We start from the raw sequence: 24369 nt of genomic DNA, 5'->3' as shown, positions 1-24369 counted from the left end.
GGGGGGGGGGGGGGGGGGGGGAAACAGGGAGGGAGATAAAAAAGCTGACATGTTGGTGGGTCTCTCTGAATTTACTACCGCTCCTCATGCCATCACTTTTACACCGTTGATCTTCTTATGCTTATCTCACATTGCTAGCCTGCTAGAATAATGTCGGGTAAAAAAGACTGGAGCTACGCCCTGATGCAGAATGTCTTCGCCTTCCCTTCCTCCTGTCCGTCTTTCTCTAGATGGCTCTGATGGCTCAGGTCCGGGCAGCGACTCTCAGGGCAGTGTGGAGAGTTTAAGGAAGCACCTGCGAGCAGACGCCTTCACCCAGCAGCAGCTGGAGGCCCTGGACCGTGTGTTTGAACGTCCCTCTTACCCTGATGTCTTCCCCACTTCAGAACACATCAAACCTGAACAGGTTCGCCACACAGATTTCTATCTACGCATTGAAATGTACAGCCCTGCACTGGCATCCCGGTTTCTTTCTTTCTGTTTGTCTTTAAGTAAAACACTTCACATTGATTTTTAACAATATATAGAGAATAATCTGGTACACATACTGACAAAGGGGACAAAAAGCTCTGTGCAACTTCTTGCTCCAAGGCGCCTACAAGCCTACAGCCTGTTTCAGCGGATGGCCTTTATTTACATGCATTAGACTGTTAAACAATAAGAGACTATTATTTTTTTGCTCTGGAACTCTATGTGGGTGCCCATGCAGCCTTAGCAGTGCCCTAATTGAGTTCATTTTCATCTCTGTGCGATCGCGGGGAATTACAGCGGCGATAAATCAGAGGGACAGCCCCTCAGCCTGCTATACAGCCCCTAATGCAGCTAATTACCAAAGTGATTTCTACGGCAAGATCAATACCAAAACGAATTGGAAATGACTTGCAATCACAAAGAGTGGAGGAGAAGGTATTAAAAAGGCGAGAGGAAAGTGGAGGAGAGGGGGGAGAAAAACGGCATCAGAATGGTCCAGAAAAATCAGTTTTAATTTAATGTAATATTAATCAGACTGCTTTCCACTCTTTCTGTGCACCTCCATTTCTCTCCCTGTTTCCAACACCCCCTCCTTTTCTTAAACTGGTGAAAAGGTGGGATATTAGGCTATTAAGGGCTTGTCTGGTGTCTGCATCAGGGCATTAAAAAGCCATTTTGAAGAGGCCAGGCTGAATAGGCCTCATCCCTCCCACACTTCTGGCAGCCATGTGGTCAGGTCATTCAGGCCTCTCTGTGCTTGCCACTCGCCCTCCGCCCAGCCCTGCCCAGTCCTGCCCACAGCCCATCTGCATGACAAAATGGCTCTTGTGCTGCTGAGACCCAGCGGAATAGAGAGGAACATCCAGCCTAGTGCCAGGGAACAGTTGTAAGCAGACAATTAGAGTTTATCTGGGATAGAGGCAGACAAGACTGGGGTCACCAGCTTGCCCCTGTGGGACCCCGTCCCATTGAGACAAACAGATGCACACGCACATACACACACTCGCAGACACAAATGTGTGCACACACACACTTATCCTTTCAAAGAAGAGGAGTCAGGTCAGGAAGTGTCATCTCAATGACAAACGGGATTCATCACAGCTGCTATAGCAGAGTCTTAACCTGTGATAAATACTTGGTGGAGTCTCGTCGGTGGTTGATCTTTACATGAAGTTTTCTGGTGTTGTAAAAATGTTTTGAACAAAAAATTGTAAACCATGAAAGATGGCTGTTTTATCACAGTTGAAGAGATTTGAAATAAAAATCTCCAATATAAAGTAAAATATACTAATAAAACTACGAAAGGTATAAAAAACAATACCCACTATTTTATCATGTTATTAACCCAGTTTTATGTGTTCATCCCAGAGGCAAAGCACAAAGGTTGATTTTTGAGGTTGTACGCCCCTTTAAAAAACCACACCACATGTCTCTCCTGTAACAAAGCCCTGAATGTCTCCTCCCTTGACTGGTCACAGGGATGACTGCAGTGGAGCACAAAGAGCCAGCTGACACCCCGTCCTTTCACTCCTCTCACAATCCCTCTCTCATCCCTCTCTCCCTTCCTGCCTTCTTCTCAGACAAGCCCTAATGCATGCATACATCATAGGTCTTGGTAAAGCACGGGGAGCGGGGTCGGGACGGGTTGGCGAAGGGGGTGGGGGGGGGGGGGGGGGGGGGGTGATGCTCACAGAATTCACAGGAAGTATTCAGAAGGAAATACAGTGAAAGGATCACAGGCAGCTTCCTCCGATACACAAGGGGTTTCCTTCAGAGAGATTTCATATATAACTGGGGAAAGCTGCTCTAAATCTCACACCCAAAGTGGGCTTGCATGCAGTGCATGAGTGATATTAACCAGATCATAACGCAATCTGGTGGAATGTGAAATTATTTGATATAAAAAGTCTGAATTGCTCTTTTTGTTTGCCATCTATGCTCACGTGTGCATTCCTCCGCTGACATATATTTGCATGTGCTGTGTGTTTGTCTACAGGCGAATGAGTACTCACACCCATCCCTGAACGCTGGAATAGATGACGTGAAGCCGAGCCTTTCCAGCAGCGACCGCTCCGACCTCGCCTCCAGTGTCTCCCAGAGCTACTCTGTTGTGACAGGTACAATCTAACTCACGCTAGATTGATCCCTAAAAGAGTACACACAGCTGCAGCAGGTAGAAAACATCTGCAACAAGGTGGCTGAACTGTGTAGCGAGAACACAAACATAGTGTCTTTACAGTACCTCAGCTACTGCTGCGATGTCTTTATATATTGTTTCGTGGCATTTAGTTAAAGTATAACCAAGCATGTCATACGCATGATTTTAGTCAATTTTAACATTCTGCATCCTATTTTTACAAATTCCTCGCTGCCCCCTCTCACCAGCCAAGTGAACATGATGAACTGTATTCCAAATATTCTCATTCCTCATCCTCCTGATATAAAACAAATCAGTCCAATTAAATCCCATAATCACCATGTGCACACTATTGCAGCTGTAAAAGATGGGAGCAGCTGACAAACGAGACTATACTGCACCTGAAATTACTGAAAATGCCATAGACTGTCATTTTAGACCAGATTACACTTTATGTCACTTTATCATACTAAAGGATAATAATGATCAGTTGATGGTCAGTTGTTTGTGCCTTCTCTTCTAAGCTGTTTTCCGTATAAATTGAAGTACTATAAATGTAATTAAGTACTGAAATTAACTTATTTTTAATGTGTTTTTCTCAAATTTGGTCAACTCTGACTGAGCATTGTAAAAAATCGTCTCGATATTACATCATCATCGAGCAATCAAGATTTTAACTGCCGCTCCCTTATGGCGCTCACACTCTCCAGCGATATTAAATCCTTATCACCAAATGAAACCCCTCTTTCGAGACACTTTTTGAGGCACTCTGTGTATTTATTTCTGAGGGACAGAGCGAGGCGATATATCATCTGAGCCCATTAAATCCTACAGGCCTTTCACTCGCTGCTCCTAACTGGCTATTGTGTTAGCCCCGATTGGCCCGCTAACAGATTGACTGGGAGCACTTCTCATAAGAGACAGCTGCTGTTCTCGCCGCGACACGACGTTGTCATCAAAGGCTATGATAGCCTGTTGATTGACAGCGGCTGGAATTGCGCCGTGGCTGGCTGGCTGCCTCACGCTGTGGTGAGAGAGAGAGACCCAGATACAGAGGAGACAGTGAAAGACACACTGAAATTACAGGGGGCTTTTTAACAACTCATGAACTGACTGCTGCTTTCAAGAGTAACTTCCACTGAGAGCCAACAGGTAATGGCAGGTGCAGTGTATTGAATATCTTGTAGTATTAACTAGCTGTATCATATAACCCACACTGACCCACCCTCTATTGCACTATGGCTTCTTTTGCTCTGCTGTCGAGGTTGATGGCCGCCTGGTTAATTGAAATTTTGTTTGTGGCTGCTGAGCCTCTTTCCCAGGAGAGGTTCGGTTTACTTATGGCCACACTGACTGGAGAGTAATATGCCGGTCTTTTAATAAAACACCCATAATTATGCATCGAGCATCAAAGTCAATGAGTCCACTGTGTGTGTGTGGGTGTGTGTGTGTGTGTGTGTGTGTGTGTGTGTGTGTGTGTGTGTGTGTGTGTGTGTGTGCGTGTGAGAGAGAGAAAGAGAGCGAGTAAGTAAAGAGGAGGACAGCATGATTGAAAACTGCAGTGACCCTTCTCAAATGATCCCTACAGTCCAGCCCCGGACCCAGACACAGAGCTATGGGAAAAGAAAGACCCCTTTTTTTATTCCTGAATATGTGGGAGGTAGATTTGCCCCAGAAAGTTGGGCCTCAGGAGAAGAAAGGTGTGTTTTTGTCTTTTATGCTGGGCTCCTCCTATGAAAGCGGTCTCGCTCTGGGGAGCGCACTCATAGCAGGTGGCCTTCAAGCCACACCTGGGGGCCGGGGGCCTCCTAATGCGATACATGTGAGGGCAAATTGCATAATGAGGAGTCAAACTAAGAAAACTTTTCTCAGAGTGGAATATGACAACAAACTTTAGCACAAGCATTAGAAAATGATTATTTTGAGCACCAAATTAAGTCAGAAGTAATATCCAGTAAGCTTTTATTACTTAATTTTAACGACTTTGCAAAGCAATGCATGAAGTATTTGATTGGGTGTAGGTTGTTACTGCATAATATTATTTTTTTCTGCCATTAGCAAACCATGTAAATAGGAATGTATGCCAAGGCTGAAAAATGCTAAATTACCTTCCACAGTTAGGCTTGGATCCAATTATCAATAAATTATGCTCTCATACTGGATGGAGCCACGAGATTATATTCAATCTTTAAATGTTTTCTGCTCCCAATTAAAATTCATACAGTTATTGATCTTGTTGATTTTTATGTCATGAAATTTGCATAATCTATTAAAGATGAATGATTAATGAAGTGCTCAGCTTTCCGTTCCAAGGGCGCTAGCGAAGGCAATGTCGGCCATCTTTTGTGTCCTCTGTTTATCCTGATGTGTGAAAAACACGGTTACCAAGGAAGGAAGGCGACATCCAAATCAGAGAGATTAAGAGGATTTAGTAAGAAACAGCAGTCATTTACAAATGATTTCCCCTCCTGCAGAATGAGGACTTTGAGACTTTCCACATGTAAATGAAAATTGTAATGTTAATATTTTGTGAAAGAAGACATAAACTGTCAGTAATTCTTTGAAAGGAAATTATTCTCTTATCATAAAAAAAGATTACAAATGGCAAGTAGATGTTAATTGGCACATATTTGCATAACCGACTGGATAAAAAGTAAACTCGGAACTTTGTTTCTGGTGTTTACACGCTGTAGTGAAACTGTTGTACTCGTGTCCAGTGCAGGAACACTGTGAACTGTTCAGTGCATCCATGGGTAGAACATGATTAACTCCTAGTCTCTGGCTCTTGTCCAGCATTTATACTGTATGTCTGCACTTTTTTCTATTGATACGGGAACAGACTCAGCAACATAAAGTATCCTGCAGATCCGCTGCATCTTGACTGTAATGATCTTAATCCCGAGACTTAGTACGTGGAACAAAAGATAGTACGATACAATATATCTTCGTATCAGTAGTTAAACAGGGCTTTGCCCAATGAGAGTACAGTCGTCTCTGTAAAGGCTTGGCTCCATAATCACTCTCACCAGAGCCTGTGGGGACGCTGGGTGTAAATGGGCACCCCTCTGACCTACTTAGACTCTAGCAGATGCACAGATCCAGCGCTTGTCACTCTTTATATCTACCTATCTATCTATTTCTCTCTCTCCCTCATCTCAACTGTACTAATGAGGTGGGGGGAAAAACACACTTTATCTATGATTAATTTTAGCTGAAATGTACACCTCACTCTGAGCCTTATTTATGACTTGGCAGTGCCAGCCATTCTCTGCTGGGTGGCAAACAACAAGCAGCCACCTAACCTGTGGTGCCTGGTGTGTGGCCTGGTGGCAAACGCCGTGTCTCTGCTCAGTTAACGTCTGCAGCCCCGAGCTCGGAAATTAATGTTTATATCACCCAGCATACTAACCTTTGAGCACACATTTGGTAATGAATTACTTTAAACCCGTGGATGGGGAATTCAAGCTATTTGGCCCTGTGACTATTCTTTACTGACAACTGGATGCAGCCTTTTAGAATAGTTATTTTGTTCCTTTCCTGGGGTAAGGGGCTATAAAGGACCACCTCTACAATGCAGGAGAGTGAAGTCCAGATGACTTTGCCCTGCCTACACGAGACAGAAGGTTTGCTGTGATCTTGAAGATACTGTAGGAATAGAAAAGTTCTCCGTAGATTGAGTATCAGCCTTTGAAAACAAGAGTTCTGCCAGTAAATGTTTTGTGCACCACAGTTCCTCTGTGTATGTTTAAAAATGAAATGCTCACTTGAGAGAAGGCTGTTGTAGCTATATCTGGACGCATCACGCTGAGGGCCGTTGTAGATCTTAACAGTCCATTTCTATGGTTGATGGGGTCTATAGACATGGTATCAGGGGTGGAGCAGAGACAGATGTTGGAGAACTCTATAGCGTCTCCACTCTCTCAGAGATGTGTTTGCTGGGGAGAAGAGTCCCCAAGGACCCAGAGTTTATCTTCCATCTCCATCATCAGGGCCTGTGATTTGACAGGCTCCCTTTACCCGGGCTCTGCCTCGTCTCCAGGACAATAAGCAACACCATGTCTGATTAGTTTCAGAGTTCAGTGGTCTTGAACGCAGCGTTTGTATCGGTTGTTGTTGCGTCGTAACCACTGTCTGTTTGACAACGGTTGCTCAGGCGCTGAGAAAACAGAAGCCTGCAGTAGTGTGCAGGAAGTCTCGGTGTAAACAGACCTGGGCTTCGTGTTTGGCACCTTTAACTGAAGTTCAAATTAATGTCCCAAAGGTTCACCCTGATAACATAGTAAGTGTTCCTCAGAACAATGCGACGAACGTGCGTGAGCAAGGTTTACAAACACCCAATCCACTTTTCTAAACTGTGAGACAACATGATTGGATTATGTTTTGTTATAGCCAGCACTTGTTGAGTGTGTCTTGTGACATTTGTTTTTGTTATGGTTTAGGCTTGCTGTGTTCGCGGGTAAAAAACGTAATGGCACTGATCAAGCCGTTTGTTGAATACATAGTGATTTAAGGCTAACCACTAACATTATCTGCTGTGTTGTCTATAGTAACAAATTCTGGTGGTGGATGGAGATTGTTATGCACCCAAATCAGTCGCAGGGTAACTGGACTTTTGAAAGCTGTTTCAACTTTAAAGACTTTAACAAAGTACATGTTAGATATAATTAACTGAAGAACCGAACTGTGTGACAGCCATTTGCAATCATTCCTATATGCGGACATTGTTTCCAAAAAATTCATGACATACTTGTACAGCGCATGTGACAAACGTTAGGCCTATCCAATTAATGCAAAGGCCGCTCATTAGAATATCTCTGTTCATGCCAGAGATTCGAGGCAACCAGCTTTTTAATGATTTGATCAAAAACTTACATAGTTAACATTGTGCTGTTCCCTCCATAACAATGCTATTAGTCTCAATAAGATGAAGGCATTGTGTGTAATTGCTCTACCTCTGTCTAAATCCCCATTTACAGCTGTCACAAAGACAAAGAGATTTGGAAAACCTGCAATAGATTTCTATGGGAAAGCAGCCACGTTCCCTGGCATTAGGTTCATAGGGCTGACAGGGTTGCATCCCCCTTCCATAGAACAGCCCTTATCTTAATGAGGAATCGCAACACACAGTCCTGTTGTAAAATAACAATGATGGGGGAAGCAGCTAATGAGGCTATCATGGTGTCGGGAAAGAGCCATCTCTCCCTACAGGCCCCAGCGAACACAACAGGCTCTGCGGCAGACGTGGAGAGGCCGGAGACAGAGCTTACATTGATTGCATAGGTTCAAGTGGCAGAGCCGGTGAAATGAAAGATGCCAAGACTCATCAGCCAAATTACATCAAAGTGTAGAGTTTTGAACTGTCTGCGAGCCGATTGTTTGGTTATTTGGGGGAGTGATTTTGTTGTGAGAAAGCAGCCGTGAGATTATGTTGTTTGTTTTCCCCAAAACCTTGGGGAAATTTTTTACACATTTGAGCTTGATTGATCAGGCGCGATGTGTTGTTGCAACATTTCACTGGTGTATGTTTCCACTTAGTCGAATGAATTACTGCTGGGTGCATATGAGATTATTATTATATGCTATGTAAATGAACAAATCAACTGCTAAATACTGCTTATCTATTCAGGATTCATATGAAATGTCTGGTTATGAGTTGGTGAAAGATAGGAAGTTAATGCGTAGGAGCAACTGCACTTCTTGTAATGATCCTTATCCTTTATGCTCCCTTTAAATTATGGCAAAAATCTGCTAAGGATTATGAGTCCCGTCTGTGTTGGATTTATTGTTCTGTTGTAGTGTTCGGCTAAATGCATGACAAGTCTAAAAACATCTGCTGTGACACATTTGGTTTGTTTTTGCCTCTGCACAGAAGTTTTCCATTTGGTTATTTGGACATTTAGAAAGCTTTACATCCATCCCTCCATACATCCGAGTGACTGAAGTGAATGTATGTGCAGTATGTGTGGAGTTGCATGTCTACATTATATCTAGTTTTTTTCTTTCTTTTTCTTTCCACCTGGCAGACTCTCACCCATCATATCCACCTTCCATGTGTGTAAAGCGAGAGCCCCATGAGGCATCCTTTGCCCCCTTCACCCCCTCCTCTGTTGGGGATTCTGCTCTAGCCGACATCTTGCCCCACCAGTCCAGCCTCTCTGTAGATGCCTCTACTCCCAGCTACCCTGCCCATGCCCACGGCCCCCGCTACAGCCAGTATGCCAGCCAGTCCTATATAGCAGGTACAACTTTACCCATAAGGCCCTGTAACCAGATCAAAACCCAATCAAGCTCACTCTTTTTAGCTGATTTGCCTATGTGTTTATCTTTAATAATGTAGTAATTATCAAATAGACGCAAATTAAAGTGTCCGCCTCTCACGTTGCAAAGCCATCAATCCCATCATGCATTGTGGCCCGACTGTTTTGTATACACAAGCAAAACTGACTGCTTGCCCCTCATTAACAGCGACTGCTCTCTGGCCAAAGGGGGATGCAGGAGGAGGCCAAAGGGGGGTGCAGAGGCAGAGACGTAGGGCTGATGCTGTTTTGGACCTGTATGTCCCTGTCCTGTGTGCCCCTTCATCCAGCCATGCCCGATGCTGTCACTGTTAATCAAAGTACTGAATGTGGAGCAGAGGGAGCCCTCATTGGCCTGATGCTCCTGTCAGTTTCAAAAGCTGCTTAGGACGTTGGTATATTCATGTTACAGCAGTTGTAGTCACTGATAAGATCGTTTCATCACCTGTCATCCAATGCAACTCCAGACTGGATAAGAAGTTCCGCCAAATGGATGAAAAACATGCAACTTCATGACACATGCAGCAACATGTTACATATTTGTGGTTAATTTTAGCATGTTTGCAACTATTTTTTCTTTAGAATATTGCGGAAAGATCTTTAACTTATTCTCAGTGACTATATGAATCGCTCCACTTTGGTGTTTCTTGAAATATTATAATTGGAGCACTTAGAGTGAAACAATGTTTACAGATAAAAAAAGGAGTGGAAAATATTGTATGTTTAAGCTTTAACGTCACGTAAACACAGAAAATATACATTCATTTTGAACTATCCCTCCTGTGTGCCTGCAGGTCGAGACATGGCCAGTACCACCTTACCTGGCTACCCGCCTCATGTCCCGCCCACAGGACAAGGCAGCTACCCCACCTCCACACTCGCTGGAATGGTCCCTGGTATGTTTCACTACACCCTTTTTATGATGCCATTAATTCTACTTTTACAGGTTTCATTTCCAGTAGGTACTACCCTTCAGTTGATCTCGTTGAGGTCACTTAAACATGTAACACATACAAAAACACATTCACTATTTGAGATACTGAAGAGACCTTAAAGCGTTGCTCTCGACCCAAAGGATTGAAGCAAGCTTGTTATAGCTGTGTTAGACTGCGGTTAGCGTGCGGTTAGCGTCTGCGGCCGAGGACATTAGATGAACTCGATAGGCGATCACCACAATCAGTGGCCGTGTGATAGGACAGTTCCTCTCAGTTACACTCCAGCTCCCAGCGCTCATTACCCTCACCGTGTCCACACAGCGCACTCTCACCAGCCCCGTCGATAAACACTGCTTTTGCTCCGCTCCTCGCCTCCTCGCCTCCCCGGACACCCAGGGCTGCAGAGCGTATCTCTTTCCCCTCTACTTAACCTGCAGTTCAGGTTCACAGCAAACAGTTAAGGGTCAAAACACAGAGGCGTGGAGGGCCTGTAAATATTTAAATCACTATCTCTCTCAGGGATGAGCTCGAGTTACACGACCAGCAGTGGGGATGCTGTAGCTTCCAGCGTGTGTAGATCTCTCCTCCAAACAACTGAAAACACAATTCCCTTTATTGCTCGGAGACATGTACCTTTCACACTGACCAATAATCAAAGCAGGCGTGCAGTATTTATGAGTGAGCTCAGTGTGCATGAAGGTAACATGTTCAGATAAACAAGGAGGTGAAAGCTGATATCTGATACAAAGAAAATGACTTATGCTTTATTGGATTACATGCCATGAGAGAGTGCTTATGATATACTCATACCAGCTCAGCTACCTTCTTAATCCAGAGGTTGTAATTTTTCTTTCATCTGGTGGTGAATGACTAAGATTTAGTGACTGGCCCCAAACACTGTTAAAGCAAAGGCCATTCTTCAGCGGCTTCATATAAAACCCAGCCTTTATAGTCTCGTAAAAGAAGGAAACCTGTGGACCCACAGCATCGCTCTCTGACATCCCCTCAGCCTCCCGTCCTTCCCACCACGACCTGCACACGGGCACAGAGAACCTATTAGGGAGTTCTAGAGCGCAGCATCATCACTTAAAAGCAGGGGGGGAAAAAAGGCACCGACGTCCTCACTTAAGGGAAAGATTGAGCAAATCCAAAAGACTAACAGAGGATTAATAAGACAATCAATTCAACTGAAGGGACTGCATGGAGACAAGCTATACAAGCAGCCGGGATAAAAATGCAGCAGAAACATTGTATTGTGACAAGATTGCAATCATACTGCAAAGTAACTTGATAGGTACTTTTTTTTTTACAGCTTAATGTTTTATGAAAGCTGACAGTCATTTCAGGTTGTTAGCTCTTTGCTAATGTTTGTTTTTATCGATTTGTTCTCCAGGAGGGGACTTTTCTGGAAACCCTTACTCTCATCCACAATACACCACTTACAACGAAGCGTGGCGGTTCAGCAATCCAGCATTACTAAGTAAGTGACTCTCTCTGGTATGAGAAAAACTGTCAAACATAGCCATAACATTAATACACTTTAAAATGAATGTATTAATAAAGCACAGTAATACAAATGTATTCTCTGTCCTTGGACTTTCACACAAACGTGTCTTGCACGATGTTCGACCTCACGGTTTCCAACGGCTCGTTCTTCTGTTAACTTTCAGGTTCCCCTTATTATTATAGTGCCGCATCCCGTGGCTCCGCACCTCCCACTGCTGCCTACGACCGCCACTAGTTACCATGGAAACCAGTTCAAACTGCAGGCCCTGGGCTTCGGCCTCCATATTGTCCCCGTCTGAGAAACACTGAGGTCAAAGGGAAGCGAGGTGGAATCGTAAAGGAAACCCTATTATGTTACGCGATGTGGAGGAGGGATCGGCGAGGTCGACGCCGGTGCATCCAGCCCGGCTTTCAGCGTCACACACACTTTGGGTCAAAAGGGCCCGCGGGCGTTCAGAACTCACCCATCATGCCCTCACTCTCTCAAAGGCCGGAACATTTCCAAAATGACTTTAAGAGATTATATAAATATATATATTATAAAATATAAATTGAAGAAAAACAGTGTGAAGAATACCATGTGGAAAAAAAATGTTGTGGGTTTTTATTTTTGTTTCTTTGTTGCTGTTGTTGTTATTTTATTCATGGATCCTCACATTCCTTTTATGTGATGAACTGCAGTATTTTTCTGCTCTAAAGAGAGAAGTCCAGGGGAGATGACAACGGTCCCATAGCTTGACGATGCAGCGACTTGAATCAGTGTTGCGAGGCCCCTTTGACACCTAATGAGATCCTGGCTCCACTACATTATCAGATAAACACAGCATGTCCTACAACGTTTACCGACCCTATATAGACCAATGGCAACATCACACTCCCTGTGGCAAACAATCAGATGTAAAAATGTAAATCATTTTGCAAAGTATTAAAAACATGGTGACCACGTAATGGCCTCGCCAGAATTTTAAATACTTTAAATTATTTTTTTCCTGTCACTGTTGTTTTATGTAAAAAAGGCTATCAAAGATTCCTTCAGAGTAGTTGTCACGTTTCCCTCCTTTTCCAGTCATGTCCATGTCCATGCATGATCGTCCTTTGCTCTTTTTTTGCACTAAAACCTCAGCTTATTTAATTTATTTGGTACATTCACTTAAAATTAAGTTTAATAACCTACCAATTTTAAAGACAAGTTGATACTATTTATGTTGGATAGTGTAAGTGTAAAAACAGAAGCCAGACAGACAGAAACATATTTTTCTGAGTAAAAGTGATGCTTTGAAGTTTCTGAGGAGTTTGTAAGCCATAGCCCTATGGCTACATGAACAAATTCAATTCTCCTGGGTTACAATCCATTCAGCTACTTAGTCATACCACTAGATGCCTACACAGTTTAGAAAGCTGTACGCAGTTGAGCGAACCAACTGTAAATTAGCTTCAACAATTGCCTTACAAACCTGTTTTTTCAACGTAAATTCATGCCTGTTCAACTAAATTAATTGCCTTTACAGACACATCTTCACCACCCTCCTTGATTTACGTTCTGCTCTCCACTGGGACTGATAGGAAATACTGATTCAGTTTGCTTTTTGGAAAAATATTTTGTGAATGTACTTTTAATTACATCTGCCAAAGACTTAGTTTGATATTTAATATTTTATTTACAGTATATGTATGCATAAATAAAGCAGTATTATCTTTTAAATAAGTAGTCAACACTGATCCTGTACTTCATGACTTTTTAACAGGCGAACAACATGATGCATAATGACTGTAATGAAAAAGGTGAAATTCAGTGACTCAATACTCCATCGGTTGCAACGAAATGCTGCTTTGTAGAATGATTTGTGAATAATGTGAAGACAATTCTTCTCTGTAAATAATATCACACACACCATTGCAGTATCATACTAATGTACTGGCTCCCTTTGTAGATATACAGACTGAAGAAAACGTGCATTACATTTGTGTCGTAATGTAATGTTGTGCTCTGAGGAAAGGCACAACTACTGTATAACCTGCGGCTACATATGCTGTAGTAGCAGGTTTCAGATGCTAACGTCACATAGGTTGTCTTTGTCATTTTATTTTGTTTTCATGATAATGTCATGATGATGTTTTATGTCACTATGCAATGAGTTAAATGGCTTTCTGTATCATCTTTTGTTGTTGGATTTAGATTAAGTAATCCCCATGGAGAACAGCATACAAGGTAACAAATACAAAAGACCTCCAGTGTGAAATGGCTTCTCTCTCATTTCACTTTTGCTCCACAAATTCCCTTAAAAGAAGATGTGATCAAACTGAAGTCATTGGCAACAATCAAAGATATTGTCCTGTTTGCTGTTAGTAGATGTTGTGATCATTATGTTAATCCAAATTACAGTCATCCGTGCCTCCATGTATAGAAACACATCCTCACGTATTACCCATCTCTACTCCCTCCTTCCACTCTCTCTACCAATACAACTCTTTTAGCGTAAGGCATCCAAGATGAAGTTTACTTTAATTCCACACGAGCAAATACATCATCTGGTACCAGGGTTAACTGTTGCTGAGGGCATCAGATAACAGGAAACAGACTGCAGTCCTGCTCTTCAGGAGAAGCTATCCTCTACCAATTGCACTTGGGATTTGCCTATTTCTGTCTACATGTAGCTCCACATATCCGAAAATGAAACACTGGCGCAGAGTGCGAGCCACCGCCGTTCAGGCGAAGTCTTTGCTTAAGGAAACAGAGCACCTCTGAAGGAACGGGTCTTCCGCTGTTGTAAAGATGATACAGGAGACGTGTCATGGACATAAAAAGGATTTCTGATGAAAATCTATACGGAAAGCCTTGTGGCCTCAATCATTGTTCTGTTTCAGTTCTGTTCCAATTCTTTTTGTGCACATGAGAAATAAATTCTTTTATATGTCAGTCGTCGACTCTGTGTCCCCTCATTATTAACCCCATAAGAAAATGATTCAGGGTTCAAGGTTCCCGAAGAGCGTTCCTGCTGCGGGTATATTGATGTTTGGTTTTATGAACAGTCAGGACTACAGAAGGCACTCAGACGGGCTAGAGCTCTCAAGTATGAAATACATGAAAGACGCAGAGCATGTTGTTTGTGTCAGTGTGTGTGTGTAAATCTGTAGAAATCACATATGTTATGATTCCCGTTAAAAGTAGCCCACAATGAAAATAACTGCACTCTGTTAACATGTATGTGTGCAGGATAGAGGGAGACAGTAAAAAAAAAGAAAGAGAGAGAGGGAGAGAGGGGAGGGAAACAAAGAAGCAGGACAGTTGTGAAGGCAGGAGAGCGTTGCCCGGCTTCTGACTCCACTATAGTTAATGATGCATCGGTTTCATCCTGCTATACCACAGTGATGCTGCTTCACCTCCTCTCTGCACTCTCCACTCGGAAACACACAATTGTTGTAATTCAATTTCCCTGCTTCCTCTGCCTATTGTTTATTTCATGGATCCCCTGTGAAGCATCAAAAGCTGCTGTTTCTGTCAGCCCCCTTATTGTCCTATGTGTTTGTCATTCAGGCCTTGTTAAAATATAAAACACACACACACACACATACACACTCTTTCCTCTCCCAGCTGAGAATTCCCAGTGGTAAAATTATTCCATTTAGATGGGAACTTTTTTTGTCACAACCCTGTCTAAATTGGCATATCTGGCTCCCTCGTAGAAACCAATAAACTGTGAACCCGGATGCATCTGTCAGTCAAGCTCATCTTTACTTTAGCGGGCCAGATGACAACAACAGGAGAAGAGACACACACCAGCAGAACGGGGAGCACTGATTGGCTCTCATCAGTTAGGCATTACGAAAAGCACCTGTCATCCTCGGGGCTTCTCAAACCCCGCACAGAGAGGCCCTGCCACGGGGGCCAATGGGCCTCGCTCAAGATTTACTCACACACTTCACCCTCATTGTCAACTTGGCTTGGTGATGCCCTACAGCCAGGCCTCTTTGGCATGATTCATGTCTGTCACTGATAATATATACAGTGAAATAAGCCCATTGTACAGAGCTGGTGGATGGACTCGGTCTGAAGCAATCCCTTGCAAAATTAAAGCTATATTCAGACATCAACATACTGCATTCAATTATATTAATTTCTATATTGTTTATGAGCATCTCAAATATGATTGCAGGTGGACATCAGTGGCGGAAAGTTCATGTTCTCTATACAATGTTGAGGTACTTGTGCTTTACATGATTATTTTCCTTTTATATTACTTTTTATTAAAATTTAGGGGAAAATTAAAGTAAAAATTAGAGGAAATTCCCCAAATGAATACAAATTTTAGTTTCAAGACTTTGATTTCTATTCCTTCCCAGATTAATCTTGTGACTCTTTAGATGGGAGACCACTGGACTAAACTACCGAACAGTATATAAAGCAGTAAAGACTAGCTGCACCTGGACCAGCTACAACAGTACTACTTGCATTGATGCATTAATATTAACAAACCAGTAATGTCATGTATGATTTTTAACAGCCAAGTGCTTTTACTTTTAAAGTGCATTTTGCTGATAAAATGTGTGTACCTTCCCTTGTGAGTCTTTATAGATTGTTGAAACGGGGTGTTTCCTTTTAACAGAAATAACAGCAGCAAAGTTCAATAAAAACACCTAGAATTCAATACATAATGATTTCTCGTTGTGTAAACATCCATGAGATAACCAGAGAGCAGGGTTCTGAATCTCAAGGTGTGACACGAGCGCTGTACTGATCAGAGACGAGGAGCGGTGATGGTGGTCTAGCAGTGACGTCCTGTCATCTGCCTGCATGGGAGCCTGTCATCAGCCTCATCATGTGGCTGTCATAGTTGATGCTGGCGAGGGGAGAGGCCAACCCTGCTGTGTCAATCAACGAGCCCTCATTAGAAGCGGCTTTAATTAGTGGCTAACACGGGTGCAGTATTGTTCACAATGGCGCCTTCGTTAACTCTGTTAATCCCAAATGGATTTGGGCTGAGAAGAGGCAGCACTAAAGCGCTCCAGAGGTATAATGTGAAGCTACTTTATGTGTTGAAAAGAGTTATTTCTCCTGTTGTTTGTACCTTGAAAGTGAATATGTCTTAGATATAAAAGTCTTGAAGCAACTGTGCATTTGTCATCCTGGTCCAAAAATAAACGGCTTTGACAATTAGAATAAAGGTTTGAGAAAATGTCCTTGTGGAAATAAATCATCATCTCATACTAAAATTATTTCAGCGTGGCAGGGGAGTCAGAGAGTTCAAGCCCGGTCTCTGATGATCCTGATCCTGACAGAACGATGATTATGAGGTTATTTTCGCTGTCGGCGGGTGAGACCATCCAGGCGACAAGAACATGACTTTGTGATGTTTGTAATGAGTGAGCATTGATTGACTCAACACAGCCTAAAGAGGTTTCCTCCATGTTCAAGCTCAAAGGATGCTCGGGCTCTGTGTGCAGCCTGTACTGTAGCATAGTTCGCAATTAGAATAATGATAAGTCGGAGAGCTGTCTGGAGAAATGCAATTGCTGCGTTTCTCAACCCAGGCCTCATCTGCCAACTATATGCTATTAGACCATTCCCATCCCAGTTAGATCAGTCAGCAGTGCAGAGCGATTTCCCTTCAGGAGCTAAATTATCGTTTTGAATGGCCTTTGTGCGACACATTGTGTAATTAAGCACTAAATATTCCTCGCTACCTGATTATGTCAGTCTCTAACAGGGCTGAGGAGTTGTGGGTCTAGAGATGGGGTTTGTGTGTGCACATCAAGCGGTGGGGAGGGATTTAAGGTTGGGGAGGAAGTGGGTAGGGGTGTAACAAAAGGTCAAAATGTGTAAAATGGGGTAGCACTGACCTGCGTGCTCCCTTCAAGCTGAGAGAGGGTCTTCTGTCTGACAGAAGCTCAGCCTGAGGGGGGGGTTGATTAGTTTGAGTCCCAACTGTTTGGGTGAAACGGTGCAACAAGAGCATCCAGCCTTCTGTAGCTTCCAGTAGGACGGAGGAAGAAGAAGAGACGAGGCAAAGAGGGGAGAAAGAAAAGTGGGAGGCCACAATCACCAACCCCCACCACCTCTGACTGGCTCCCCAAACCGCTTCACCCCCCAACACACACACACACACACACACACACACTCCCCGACGCCTCCACCCCCTCCTCTACCCAACACCCAGTCACTGTCAGGCCAAACACATGATGAATTGCCCTGTCAACAGAATTCATTCAGGGACCAATTAATTCAGCAGAAATGAACTAGAGCCATCAGTCGCTGAAAAACTCAGTGCAAAGAGAGCAAAGTAGCCCCACTTCAGAAAACGAGGAAGTGAGGGAGGGAACGAGGGAGAGAGGGAGAGTGGGAGAGAGGGGTGAGCGTAGTGGAGACGAGAGGGCAAGCAAAAGAGAGAGGGAGAAATAAAAGGAGAGGGAGAGAGAGAGCGTGGTGGAAGTTAGTCTGACAGAAATTGGTCATTTAATGCTTTAGCGCACTGGAGACAGCCCCTGTCATAGACGAAGGCATGGCAGGGGCTCCCCTGGTATTTTATTTATTAATTATCCTATGCAGCGAGGGGCCTTTAACTGTCTCGGTCCAGCCTCGTCAGCCCGACTCCCTGTCATTTTCTCTCCACAAACAGATCCTTTAACACCGCGCTCCAGGTTAATGGAGACAAAGCCAATATCCAACCAACCTTGCCTTCTCCCCCAAATACAGTATTCATCTGTACCTTATCCAGGTAATTATGTCTCAGACGATCTCCTGAATATGTCGTTGGGATGCTAATAAACCACTTTAGAGCTGGCGTGCAGAACACGTCTGACCTTTTCAACTCACTGCTTCATGGTGGCTACGCCTCCCGAGGAGGGCAGCAATTATTTACACCTTATTGGGAATCGCATGTCATTGGGAATAGACAAAGTTCCAAACAATTTAATGATGGTTGCATGTTATTATTCAGGACATAATCAAGACAAACTCGTGCTGATTTCCTCATAATTGGCTGTTGATATGTAACATGATTCAGTGTGAAATCTTTGTTGATAAAAAGAAATGCTTTGCCAAGTAGAGCTACCTGTCAGGGGGGATTTTACTCCCAAATTGTTGTCACCTCATATGCTCCATCTCTGTTTCCTTAGCGGTGTCGACAAAATTCAACAGAACCGTGCTTGCCAGAAGCTGTTTTGTTGGCGGTGACAAATTAGCACTGTGAAGGGCGATATCAACACCAGCTAATTAAGGTGTCGTGTGATTTTGGGCTCCAGATCAAGAATCTGCTGATTCATCCCACGGGTGATTATGATGTCCATATGGTCAACGTACAGCGTGCTACGCAGGGAAACACTATCGACCCGCTGCAGCGCTGGCTTTGCCAAAAGTTTGATCTTGTCTTTTGTGGCGGTGTTGGGTGGTGTTCATCAAGGCTCTGAATTATTAACGGCATCTTTTCTTTAAGCCCAGGATCCTCTAGTGGAAAAAACAGGATGAGGGGCAGCTGGGAGCCTGCCTGCGACTGGCTGCCCCTCTTCTCTGACTTCAGGAAGTGAAATTCAACGCTGTTTCCACTGTCGTTCACTGATGTGCTTGTGTACCTTGGATGCCCCCTTCTTAGCGTCACCTGGTTTTAAGGAATTACCACACTTCCTGCAACATAAAGGTGATATTAGGCTAAGTGTTTGAAGGTTTTAGTGTCAGATATTATAGTGCATTTAAAGCTTGACATTCAGTAAAACTATAAATAGCCCTTACTATTATAACTTACATTTGTTGTAGGCTAAATGATGAGTAATTACACCAGAGCTAATAAACTCAATTCTCTCTCTCTCTCTCTCTCTCTCTCTCTCTCTCTCTCTCTCTCTCTCTCTCTCTCTCTCACATTTGTCTCAATTCAGTCCTTTACTGTAGTGCTAAGCCCAGTGAAAATACACCTAATAGACAATGCTGGCATACAAGCCAAGTGAACCTGACAAATGGAACAGAAAAGCTAACAGAGAAGAAAGAGGTGCTTAGGCCAACTGTCACAGGTAAAGTGCTTTCCTGATTTCTGTTTACTCACCATGCTTGAAACTTGACTTGTTTTCCTGCAGCTTACTGAAGAGATTCTGTCGGTGAGTCAGCTGGTTGTCAACGTGTCTCGCAGGCAAAAACACTCATTTAGCATCAAATTTGGAAGATGGAAAGAGTTACCAAGTGCTGTTTTTTGAGAGTATGACAACATGGTCGACAAAAGGAGGTATTTTTTTCCATTGCCCAAATGGACATGGCGTTTATGATAAAAGAGTGCTTGACTTAACCAGAAGACAGCTGCTACTTTAGCTTTAACACAACCTCCTCGGCCTCTCGCCCTAACTCCCATACAACTGAAATACAGACAACAAGGAAAGACTCTCTCTGCATATGAAATACAAGGACTTAGAAGAGTAGAAGGACAGGAGTGAGACCAACAGAAAGACGCTGCATATGAACAGAGAGGAGATGTGCTGTAGAATATAATTAATTAAATACGACTAATTAGGAACATGAGAGCAGGTGCCAGGCTATGAGCTGACAGGGAAGACAGCGAGACAACATGCCAGCACAAAAAAAGAAAAGCACAGCCACACACACCTACACACATGTGCAAGCGCACAAACCAAACGCACGTACACAAATAATGCACACAAACACACAGCTGCGGTTATGAGGGTGTATCATGACAGGCACGGGGACAAAACAACTTTCTGCGTTTTGTCATGTGAAACCCCGCAGGAATACTCCTGACAGGAAGCAGAGACCCAGGCACCGTAGGGGTCTCGTGCCTTTGTCTCACACACATTCTCTTTATTATTTTGTTCTGCAATGGTGGAAAGAAGTTTGCACAAGCCAAAGATTTCTCTCCCCTAATTATTTCAGCACTGGCTCCAGACTGCCAGCGGTGGAAATTCACAGTCTGCTTTACTTCCTCTCAGACTTCTTAAAAAGCTTCTCATAGAGCTGCTGAAACAGGGTACATTTAAAAAGATTCATGTAAATTTGATATGGAGGAAATGTATTGGGAAAAGTCTACATTTCTTGTCGGGCTGAATAATTTCCTAGAGAACTGTACTATTCAGTTATTTTGGTAATCAAACTGAATGTGGACAAAAGACACATTTATCACTGTGCAGATCAAGACGTTATTTTACGTTAATGTGGGCAAACACTGCAAACAGTGTGAGCGAAAACTAAAACCTACATTACCCAGCTTGATTTTTAATCCTAATTCTGTGCAAAAGCTAAATAGATGTGGCAGTAATCTCATTGTTATGCGCCAAAACATTATTATGAATCTACTTACTGCTCATATGAAATTACACAATAATTTGTGTTTTATCCAACTGAGGATAAAATAAAGTAGAGCTGAAACAATTAGTTGATTGACAGAATATTAATCTATAGCTATTTAATAGTCTAATGAAGTAATTATTGTACTAGTAAAGTGTACTAGTGCCAGCTTCTCAAATGTGAGGAATTGCTGTTTCTAAGTATGTTATATCACTGCAAATTGAAGCTGGGACTAAAGAAGACATCACCTTGGACTCTATAAAATTGTATTCTATTTGTTTTCAAACTATTTTTGAGATCTCACAGAATAAATAATGAATGGATAAATTGCAACAATAATCGGTAGATTTATCATAATGATAATAATCTTTAGTTGAAGCCCAAAAGATATAGTCACAAATGGTGGTGCTAGTTAGAAAGATTACATACTGCAGAACCATCTTGCATTTAGCATTGTCCATTTTCTTCACCACTGTGTTCTTTCATAGAAAATAAGTAAAATACAGACCAAAAAGCCAACACCGGGCAGCGATGAAGAGAGCTTGTACTTGCTCTCACTGCCTGGCCGTGACAATGAGGTGAAGTACCTCTTTGCACATCAGTGCCACAAATAAAAACGTCACCTGTCCCCACCAACTACAAACCCCATGTGAGCGTGCTGCTTGTAATGACTCCAACGCAACTTATTGTCAGGTTTACAAAGTGTGCAAGCTTCTGCACCGCACAGCAAAACAAAGCTAGACAGAGACACGTTTGACCCACAGTAAAGTGGGCCTGTTAACCATTTTCTGTAACTTTCCATGAACAAAGTCAGCTGATATTTTTTGTTTTTTCACAATTTACCCAGGTAAAGATTACAAACATGGCATTCTATTAAGATGATTTGAAAAACCACAATTTCTTTAAGCCATCCAACAGGAAAGCAATGATTTCTGAAGATTAAGAACAATTATTCTCTTTTTGATGTTTAATGAATTAACTATCACCAAAGCAGTTGTTTTAGCTTGAGTGACACAAACGGGGAGAAACCATTTTGACAAGAAGAACATGAGGAAACCTCAGACTTTTCAGCTGTCAATCACAGCCAAACACCAAGGATCTATATCTAACTTTCAACACACAACAGCATTTAGAATGTTACGTGGTCCTGCAGCCAAGACTCGACAGCTCAATATCTGGCCTTAGTGCGGCTTGTCAATGCAACACCAAACTCAAGACAGAGAGAGATGGGGGGCTGGTGTGGGGAAGGCTTTTTTAATTATCTGTGGTTGGGTCGGACTGTGCATCATCATTAGAGAGACTAAATAGCAGTGGTCACTGACTCAGGTAGTGGTAAACGGCACAATTAACAAGCTGAGGAGGGAGAACTGTATTCAATTTGAAAGCCTTCTCTCCTAATCCATCTCCAGTGATCAGCAGTGCTGCTGAGCTACGCCCTTTTACATTCAATTACATTAATCAGGTTATTACCCAGCAAAAAGTCAACATTTTAATCAAGAACTGGCAAAGTAGGGCAGGACATTATATCTTGACAGGGCTAAGTGACAGTCAGAAGAGTGGAGTGATGATATTCTACTGAAGATCATCTTTTACTCATGGAAAATGGCACAGCATGGATAGGTTTGTAAGTTCCGGATGCAAATATGTTGTTATTAATCGGATTTTAGCATTAAGCAGAACGTATCTGACGTCATGTTTACATCTGTACAAGTCTAAATTAATCCCATCTTTTAGTTGCCACTTTTTGAATGTGTATACAACGCATATGAAGAATTTGGAACTTCAAAAAAAAAAAAAATGTGTTAACGCCTCTCGCCTGCAAATCCTCTGGATATAATCGTTGCAGGGTGTTAACACAGCAGGTGTGTAGGAAATGTAAAAACACAGCTGCAGGATTCACATCCCAATAACTATCTCGATCGTCTCAAAATCCTTTGACGTGCTCTTTGTGGAAACTGTGGAACCACACAAGCCATTATTCATGTACGGATGAAAACAATGTAGAGCAATCCACCGCAGTCAGGTAGGGGATTATTTCATTCGCTGCAGCAAAAAAGCCAATTTATATGAATATGTGCTTACTTCACAACCAGTTCAGGTTGACTTTGCTGACTGATTGCTGACTGCACACACAAAGTGAATCTAATTTAGTAGAACCTCTGGCTAAGCAGTAGTTTCTCGCACATTTTTCCCCTCTAACAGGGAAGAAATCAATTCTCCAGAATCTATGACATTCAGGAGATGCTTGTCTTGTTTTTATTTTACTTATTTCCACACTTCTTTTTTGCATGTTGGCTTGTTAAGAATTGACGGCTGACCCGGGAATTGGGTTCTGATTAATGGAGAGAAATTCTTGTTGTCCGCCCCATAATGAGAGAAGACAGAGGTGAGAACAGCTCAATAGGAGAGATAACCACTCTTTGATCCAAAAAACAGTCATGCAGAACCTATACTTGCTGCATCATCAGAACGTGTACTGTTAAAGCTGCACACTTTTAAATCTCTCCTCATAACTTTGAAAGGGACAAATATGCTTTGAAATCATTTGTTTTACAAAATTATAATGTAAAACTAAACCAATTTGAGTTGAAGTCTGTCCTTTGTTAATAATATCCTTTGCAAATGATAGCAAACTGTCTGCCCTTTGAGTGCATTGTTTCCAGATCACAGCCTGCAGACTTTTGCAATATAATAATTGACTTCTTACACTCAGTTACACACAAACAGTTGCCCAGCGATACAGCATCTTCACACATATTCAAAATATTAAACTGTCCAAGTGCCATTTTTGAATCCCCACTAACAAGACCCATCTCAACTTAAGATGTCTTGTTAAATTGAGACCTTGTTCCCCAGTGGACTTAAATGTAAAACATATCTCTACCCTTGACAAGCAATGTTAATCCATTTAGTGTAACGAACTAACATGTCCCTAATTAAAATATGCCTTTTAATGATACATACTGACATCCTGGAAAACACTGTCACGCTTCCCTCCTTTAATACAGGAATATGCTAATTGCATCAGTAACACTGGTGTTCAAATCCCAAGGCTACCGCCACATCCTGAGGGAGTTTGTGGGTTTTGAAACCTTTCCGTTAAAAAAAAAGAAAACAGGGCCCCTTTAACTGATTCTTGAAGACTGTTTTGGCCAGCAGAAAATGTTAGGGAGCTTCATGGTCTGACACTGTTGAATTCCATTCATTTACAGACATTCAATTTACCATTTAGGAGCCTTACTCTACACCCCTTCAGTCCAGCACTTCACCTATAGGTGCTGCATTGCAGATAGAGAGCATCAAGCTTCCACCTCATCCCATGGCAGCTCATTTAAAACAAATCAGGCTGATTGCTGAGTTGCTGCGCTCACAAGGCCCAGGTGATAAAGCAATTAAAGCCCTCTAATTCTTTGGTTCGGAAAGGTCCAGTAGGTAATTAATTATATATAATGAAATCCTTTTGTTACCTCTTGGTTTTCTCCACATTTGATTTTTTGTTTCCTGATGTGTGAGGCTGTTGGTGTGATGGGCAGTCAGGGACAGGTTCGTGTGGGTGGAGTCTGCAGCCCTCTGTGGTCGTCACCCTGGATGAGAGAGAGGCTTTAGTTAATAGGCTCTCTCTGGACAGATGAGGTCCATTAGGAGGTTAATTTAAAAATGAATAGAGGACATAGAGAGAAAAGGAGATGGAGACCGAGAAAGGGGCAGAGCACAGACCTCACAGGTCATGGTGAAAACAAAATATAG

The 24369-nt window shown here is 42.6% G+C and overlaps 1 protein-coding gene and 1 long non-coding RNA gene across 7 annotated transcripts in view; one reads left to right on the top strand and one right to left on the bottom strand.

Annotated features, from left to right (window-relative positions):
* Positions 1-14280, top strand: part of pax2a (paired box 2a) — a 29283-nt gene extending 15003 nt beyond the window's left edge. For 4 of the 5 annotated variants that reach the window (XM_031842020.1, XM_031842008.1, XM_031842013.1 and 1 more), the window contains 5 exons: positions 231-406; positions 2468-2588; positions 9699-9800; positions 11233-11319; positions 11510-14280. In XM_031842020.1, coding sequence (XP_031697880.1) covers positions 231-406; positions 2468-2588; positions 9699-9800; positions 11233-11319; positions 11510-11580 — 557 coding nt within the window. In that variant the 3' untranslated portion in view covers positions 11581-14280. The remainder of the gene's footprint in view (positions 1-230; positions 407-2467; positions 2589-9698; positions 9801-11232; positions 11320-11509) is intronic. The other variant, XM_031842026.1, reaches the window with a different exon arrangement.
* Positions 1-24369, bottom strand: part of LOC116380107 (uncharacterized) — a 91181-nt gene that overhangs the window by 35364 nt on the left and 31448 nt on the right. For both annotated transcript variants that reach the window (XR_004212505.1, XR_004212504.1), the window contains exon 3: positions 24090-24206. This is a non-coding gene — a long non-coding RNA (uncharacterized LOC116380107). The remainder of the gene's footprint in view (positions 1-24089; positions 24207-24369) is intronic.

Source organism: Anarrhichthys ocellatus, unplaced genomic scaffold, assembly GCF_004355925.1.
Source record: "Anarrhichthys ocellatus isolate YVR2014 unplaced genomic scaffold, GSC_Weel_1.0 scaffold3, whole genome shotgun sequence".
Taxonomy (NCBI): Eukaryota; Metazoa; Chordata; class Actinopteri; order Perciformes; family Anarhichadidae; genus Anarrhichthys; species Anarrhichthys ocellatus.
The sequence above is the reverse complement of the archived record's forward strand: the minus strand, read 5'-3'. Positions and strand labels throughout refer to the sequence as shown.